General features: G+C 45.8%; 1 protein-coding gene across 6 annotated transcripts in view; it reads left to right on the top strand.

The window, feature by feature from the left end:
- atp11a (ATPase phospholipid transporting 11A) overlaps positions 1-7,500 on the top strand; it is an 86,736-nt gene that overhangs the window by 44,847 nt on the left and 34,389 nt on the right. For all 6 annotated transcript variants that reach the window (XM_042079683.1, XM_042079685.1, XM_042079686.1 and 3 more), the window contains exons 4-13: positions 382-462; positions 858-965; positions 2,706-2,834; positions 3,597-3,700; positions 3,836-3,886; positions 4,697-4,761; positions 5,340-5,421; positions 5,975-6,125; positions 6,545-6,742; positions 7,077-7,250. In XM_042079683.1, coding sequence (XP_041935617.1) covers positions 382-462; positions 858-965; positions 2,706-2,834; positions 3,597-3,700; positions 3,836-3,886; positions 4,697-4,761; positions 5,340-5,421; positions 5,975-6,125; positions 6,545-6,742; positions 7,077-7,250 — 1,143 coding nt within the window. The remainder of the gene's footprint in view (positions 1-381; positions 463-857; positions 966-2,705; positions 2,835-3,596; positions 3,701-3,835; positions 3,887-4,696; positions 4,762-5,339; positions 5,422-5,974; positions 6,126-6,544; positions 6,743-7,076; positions 7,251-7,500) is intronic.

Genomic DNA, 7,500 nt, shown 5'->3' with positions numbered 1-7,500 from the left:
CTCTCTCTCTCTCTTTCTCTCTCTTTCTCCCTATCTATCTCTTTCTTTCTCCTTATCTCTCTGTCTCTCTCTTTCCCTATCTATCTCTCTCTCTGTCTCTCTCTCTCTCTCTCTTTCTCTCTCTTTCTCCCTATCTATCTCTTTCTCTCTCCTTATCTCTCTGTCTCTCCCCATCTCTCTCTCTCTCTGTCTCTCTCTCTCTCTTTCTCTCTCTCTCTCCCTATCTATCTCTCTCTCTCTCCCCATCTCTCTCTCCCTCTCTCTCTCTCTCTCTCTTTCTCTCCCCATCTCTCTCTCCCTATCTATCTCTTTCTCTCTCTTTCTCTCCCCATCTCTCTCTCTCTCTCTCTCTCTCTCTCTCTCTCTTCCTCTTTTCTGCAGCTCATCATTGACACTCCGACCAGTCCCATCACCAGTGGTCTGCCTCTCTTCTTCGTCATCACAGTCACGGCCATCAAACAGGTACCGCTGCCCACCACTCTAATCTCAGCCACTCACACGATGAGGCTGCGCTGGGCTGAGCTGACCATCAGACACAAGAGGCTGTTCAGGCTCTCTCTCTCCCCCTCTTCCTCTGGCTCAATCAATGCTTTGTTTCCTTCCATCTCTCCTTCTCACTCTCTCTCTCTCTCTCCTTCTCTTTTTCATCTCTCTCTCATTCTTTCTCTCTCTCCTTCTCACTCTCTCTTGTTCTCTCTCTCTCCTTCTCTCTCTTTCTCTCTCCTTCTCTTTTTTCATCTCTCTTTCATTCTTCCTCTCTCCTTCTCACTCTCTCTTGTTCTCTCTCTCTCCTTCTCTCCTTCTCTCTCTCTCTCTCTCTCTCTCTCTCTCTCTCTCTCTCTCTCTCTCTCTCTCAGGGCTATGAGGATTGGCTTCGGCATAAGGCAGACAATGCCATCAACCAGTGTCCTGTGCATGTCATTCAGCACGGCAATGTGGTGCGGAAACAGAGTCGAAAGCTCAGGGTATGTTTGTCTATAAACCACACACACACACACACACACACACACACACACTCACACTAAATCCTTTATTTGAGCCTACCAATCACATTTCCAACATAAGGGATTAAAATATTTCCAGAGATAGTATAACTCATTTTTATACACAAAGGTAGGTATACATACATTTAAAACGCCAAGAGATAGCAGAACTTATTTTTCATACACAAAGGTAGGTATACATACATACATAAAAAGCCCAGAGATAGTATTACTCATTGATCTACACAAAGGTAGGTATACATATATACATTTAAAATGGCCACTCCTGTAGTCACTGACCGCATCTCCATATTATGCATAATGCATGCTGGAGTGTCTCTCCTTCGCTTTCTATCTCAGTGGCGGCTGTGTAGGCCGTGTCTCGTGCGTGCGTGCGTGTGTGTGTGTGTGTGTGTGTGTGTGTGTGTGCTGGAGTGCCTCTCCTTCGCCTCATATCTCAGTGGCGGCTGTGTAGGCCGTGTCTCGTGCGTGTGTGTGTGCTGAAGTGTCATTTTATATAAAACATTTTATATGTTTTACATTTTATATGTTTTATTTAGGTTGAGCACGGCATCAGTTGGTGGTGTGTGTGTGCGCTTGTGTGTGTGTGAGGGTGGGTAAGTGAGGCCGAAGGATTTTGCTGCTTTTAATCTAGTCGGCTTCTGTAATCTGTTATGTAACGGAGGATCGGAGGATCAGATCACGAACTGTCTTTGTGAACACTGTAGTGTGCATATTTTCATTTGTGTTGACGTAAATATTTTTCATTTCTCATAATTAATTTTTTTTCTAGAGACTGACAAAAGGGTAGCATTTTTCTCCATGAAGCTGAAGCGCTGAATCCCAGTTACATTGGCAGGCATGGGGAGCTCTTGCTCTTGCTGTGTGTGTGTGTGTGTGAAGCTAAAGTGCTGAAAGGAATGGGGAGCTCTTGCTCTTGCTGTGTGTGTTTGTGTGTGTGTGTGTGTGTGTGTGTGTGTGTGTGTGTGTGTGTGTGTGTGAAGCTAAAGTGCTGAAAGGAATGGGGAGCTCTTGCTCTTAGAGTGTGCAATGCTGAGGAAGTTTTAGTTTACGTTCCCCAGGCGTCCTGCTCTACAGTAATGTCTGAAAACGTTCTCCAGACTTACAGTATGTAAATGTCTATTGAGAATGCAGGTGTGAAATTGGGAGGATCCTGGAGAGATGTGAGGCATTTCATTTCATTTCATTTCATTTCATTTCATTTCATTTTCTGCTTTGTTTTTTTTTATATATATATATTATATATATATATATATAAATTATATTTTTTGGGCATTTTATGCCTTTAATCAGATAGGATAGTGGAGATTGACAGGAAGTGAGTGGGAGACAGAGTCGGGGTGGGATCCGGAAAGGACCACGGGGCGGGAATCGAACCCGGGTCGCCGGCGTACGGTGCAGGTGCCCCTAGCCAGTTGCGCCACTGCTGGGGCCTGCTATTTTTTTCATGTTAGAATGTATGCTACTGTGATCTTATGATTCAACAGCTCAACAATATGACATGTTTCCCTTGAGGTGTTCCTTGATGCTTTAGATGGCCATTTGTAGCACAAGCTTAAAAAATGTAACTATGTAGGTCAATTTAATAATCATATTACTATGCTAATATGTTAGCACTTTCTCTGCACACACACACACACACACACACACACACACACCAAGAAACATGCTGATATCTACTGTCCTGTACTGTCTTGTCAGGTGGGTGATGTTGTGAAGGTGAAGGAGGATGAGTCTTTTCCATGTGACCTCATACTTTTGTCCACCAGTCGGGACGATGGGACCTGCTTCGTAACCACCGCCAGTTTGGACGGAGAGTCCAGCCACAAGGTGAAACCCTGATCAGTCACCACCAAGCGTTTGAGGTTTCCCTTTAAAAAACCAAACAAGACAAAACAAATCAAATCAGCCTTTACCTGCCAACAAACAGCAATTTAGTGAAGGTGATTCAGAGAGAGAGGGCTTGTTGTGTTTATTTTGATGAATCTGTTGTTGCTGAAATTCTGTGACCTTTTAAAGCTGCTTAGGTATGGCTGCTTGATTATGGCAAAAACTATAATCATGATTATTTAGTCAATATTGAGATCACACGATTCTGAACACAACATACTCTATGATTTTGAAACTTGAACTTAAGAAAATAGATATCAGTGAATTAAATTGAAGTATGAATATAATTCAGCAGAAAAAAAAAATAAACAATACATGCTTAGAGATAATTAGTTACCACCGTAAATCAAACACAAAACAAGAGCATTGCTGCAAAATAATTATATTTCCATTATGTTGCTTTTGTAAACATTGGAATTAGTCATCATTGATGGTTGATTTAGACGTTATTAATGTAGAGTTCAGCTGTACCTCGGCTCCAGAGGTTTCATTAGAATCAGGATGTGATAAATAGCAAGCCACTGTGAGCGTGTGTGTGTGTGTGTGTGTGTGTGTGTGTGTGTGTGTGTGTGTGTGTGTGTGTGTGTGTCACATTTGAGTGTATTTTTTTCCTACGCTTCTGTATGCTTGTGCTATATCTGTACTTTAGTGTGCTATATCTTTATCTATCTCTTCCTGACCTTTTCTTTCTCGCTCTCTCAGACTCTCTACGCAGTGCAAGATACAAAGGCCTTCAACACCGAGGAGGAGATTGACACGATACAGGCCACCATTGAATGTGAACAACCACAGCCAGACCTCTACAAGTGAGACACACACACACACACACACACACACACACACACACACACACACACACACACACTCCTGCTACTCCTACTATTCTGCAGAGCAAGGGAAATCCACTGACCTTTGTTCTCCCTCTCTTTCTCCGGATTTAGATTTGTGGGACGCATCAATATTTATTTGGAGCGGGATGAGCCCATCGCCAGGTAAATCCATAGTGGGAAATTGGGTCATAATTAACAGTGGCATGGTCTGTGCACTTGTCCTCTGGGGGGGTGTGGGGCAGGGTTAGTTATGTTTGCGTTCCAACACCAGCAGTGGTGTTTATCAGCTTGTGTGTTACAATGCTGTTATTGTCCTATCCTATATTTAATTTTATTATGTCTTTGTTAATACATATTATTTGTTTATTACATGATGATGACCTTGTTATTGCAGTAGTGTTTGTTGTACTTATTATTTGTTTATTACACGGCTCTTCATAATGCAGTAGAATGTTCTATTCACTTGAATAGGCCTTCCCAACGGAGGTTTGATCATTTTGTATGACAGACCGTTGTCAAGGAAAACAGTTTTTGTGCTTCTCATTCACGTCTTTCATATCACTTAAAGGTTCATTCAAAAGTAAAAGCAGAAGGTCGATCAGCTGTGTTCTAAAGAATGTTTGATTCAAATTCAGCGTGTGTTGTAAACTATTTGTTTCTCTGCAAAAGCTACAATGAAACGGTAACAAATAAATAGACATATCGTGTGGAGTTTATTTTTTCGTTTTGCCAAGCAGTATAATGTATAGAAAGATGGTCATTATCGGCAAAATAAGTCCCTTCAGATCGAAGCAAGACCCCTCCGCTGGTGCGTCAGGGTCCGTCCTGTTGGCATACATTATCCCTTACTTATTACATGATGATAACCTTGTTATTGCAGTAGTGTTTGTTGTTGTTGTTGTTGTTGTTGATGTTATATTGTTATTGAAATGATATTGTAAACTAGTGTTATTTCACGCGTTCCCTCACCAGACCGCTGGGGTCGGAGAACCTGCTGCTCCGCGGTGCTACGCTAAAGAACACGGAGTACATCTACGGTGAGTCCTGCCTCTGTGTGTGTGCATGTTCGCGTGTGTGAGTGCGCATACATGTGTGCGCACGTGTGTGTTTGTGTGTGTGTGTGTGTGTGTGTGTGTGTGTGTGTGTGTGTGTGTGTGTGTGTGTGCGTGCGCATACATGTGTGCGCGCGCGTGTGTGTGTGTGTGCGTGCGCATACGTGTGTGTGTGTGTGTGTGTGTGTGTGTGTGTGTGTGTGTGTGTGCGTGTGTGTGCGTGCGCATACATGTGTGCGCGCGCACGTGTGTGTGTGTGTGCGTGCGCATACATGTGTGCGCGCGCGTGGGTGTGTTTGTGTGTGTGTGTGTGTGTGTGTGTGTGTGTGTGTGTGTGTGTGCGTGTGTGTGCGTGCGCATACATGTGTGCGCGCGCACGTGTGTGTGTGTGTGCGTGCGCATACATGTGTGCGCGCGCGTGGGTGTGTTTGTGTGTGTGTGTGTGTGTGTGTGTGTGTGTGTGTGTGTGTGTGTGTGTGTGTGTGTGTGTGCGTGCACATACAGTACATGTGTGTGCGCGTGTGTGTTTGTGTGTCTAATCACCAGTGTGTTTCCTTCCTCAGCTGTGGCCATCTACACTGGCATGGAGACCAAAATGGCTCTGAACTACCAGTCCAAATCCCAGAAGCGCTCAGCAGTAGAAAAGTAAGACTCACCCCCCACCCCTCTCTTACCCCCCCTCATCTTCCACCCCCCACCCCTCTTCTACCCCCCTCATCTTCCACCCTTCCTCATCTACCACCCCCCTCTCCTACTCCCTCAGCATCTTCCTCCCTAGGCTCATGTGACCTGGTCTGTCGGCCCCCAGGCTCATGTGACCTGGTCTGTCCCCCCTCCTCTCCGCAGCCTGTCGGCTGATTGGTTAATACATGCCCCGGCTTGTCTGTTGGGCCTGTAGGACTTCTTTACATTGATTGCCACTGTGTAGATCATGTGTCCGCTTGCTGTGTTTGCATTTTCCCCTTGTCAGCGTCCTCCACTGAAAGATTTGTCTCCTTCAAAGCTTTCGCATCCAATGCACTTGTGAGGGACGGGGGGGCTGCCGGTTATGCTACACCTCTTTGTGCTTTACCTGGACTTCAATTAAATGTGGAGAGTGCTGATGGTTTTGCTGAGAGTGTAAATGATCGTTTTCTAATCATGGAACCCTTGTTGACCCCCCCCCCCCCCCCCCGCCCGTCTACTGTGCCCCGTCCAGGTCGATGAACTCCTACTTGATTGTGTATCTGTGCATCCTGATCAGCAAAGCCCTCATCAACACGGTGCTGAAGTACGCCTGGCAGGCCAACCCCAACCGGGACGAGCCCTGGTACAACCAGAAGACGGAGACAGAGAGGCAACGGCACATAGTGAGTGTCCATCTCCACTCCCAGCATCCTCACTCCTCACTAGGGCCAATCACCCTAGTCCCCTAGCTCAGGGCACTTGAGTCCTCACTAGGGCCAATCACCCTAGTCCCCTAGCTCAGGGCACTTGAGTCCTCACTAGGGCCAATCACCCTAGTCCCCTAGCTCAGGGCACTTGAGTCCTCACTAGGGCCAATCACCCTAGTCATTGTTTCGTTCCGTAGTGTATGAAAACTGCTTTTGACACCTCTATCAAATGACTGAAATGCACAAAAAAAGTATGGCTGCACCAGCTGCGTAAAAATATCTAATTGCAATGATTGTCTTATCGTCTCAGAGCTCCACCTGATTGGCTCTTGTCCATGTTGTATCGTCTCAGAGCTCCACCTGATTGGCTCTTGTCCATGTTGTCCCTCCCACAGCTTATCAGAGCCTTCACAGACTTCCTGGCCTTCATGGTTCTGTTCAACTACATCATCCCCGTCTCCATGTACGTCACCGTGGAGATGCAGAAGTTCCTGGGCTCGTACTTCATCACCTGGGACGACGAGATGTTTGACGAGGAGTTGGGCATAGGGGCGATGGTCAACACCTCGGACCTCAATGAGGAATTGGGACAGGTATGGAAAATAAAAACAGGGGAGCATTAAAGGCGTTACACGAAACACCTGAAATTAAAATGTTCTTTAAAGCACGATTTTAAGGTTTCTTTAAAATAAAATTGTTTACACACAACACGAACACCACACTGCCGCAGTCTGAGCAGGTCTTATCGCTTGTAAAACAGCCATAGGAAGTTTGGTGTTTGGTGGAGTAGAAACATGTGTGTTTAGTGGAAGGAGTTGTGTGTGTTGAGTGGGAGGAGTTATGTGTGTTGAGTGGGAGGGGTTATGTGTGTTGAGTGGGAGGAGTTATGTGGCCTTTCGGCTAATGGCTCCCGTGTGTGTGCTCCAGGTGGAATATGTGTTCACGGACAAAACGGGAACCCTGACGGAAAACAACATGGAGTTCATCGAGTGCTGTGTGGATGGGCACGTGTACGTTCCGCACGCCATCTGCAACGGGCAGGTCATGGCAGGAGCGACGGGCATGGACATGATCGACTCCTCGCCCTGCGCAGAATCAAAGGTAGGTGACCTGAGGAGGACTTCAAACATCACCCTGTAGATGCCATAACACCCAGTAAACACCCAGTAAAACAACAAAACGACAAAACTCTGTTTACTCACACATAAGTAGATGGAAAGTAACCTTGGCAACAGCCAGGGAAAGTTTAGAAAGAGATAAAGAGCATACGGATGTGTTCTCATAAACTCATAAAAGCTGAGTTTCCTGGGGCTGTCTGGCGCAGTCGGAGTCCAATAAGCACCACGCTGCT

Source organism: Alosa sapidissima, chromosome 23, assembly GCF_018492685.1.
Source record: "Alosa sapidissima isolate fAloSap1 chromosome 23, fAloSap1.pri, whole genome shotgun sequence".
NCBI classification, from domain to species: domain Eukaryota; kingdom Metazoa; phylum Chordata; class Actinopteri; order Clupeiformes; family Clupeidae; genus Alosa; species Alosa sapidissima.
The sequence above is the reverse complement of the archived record's forward strand: the minus strand, read 5'-3'. Positions and strand labels throughout refer to the sequence as shown.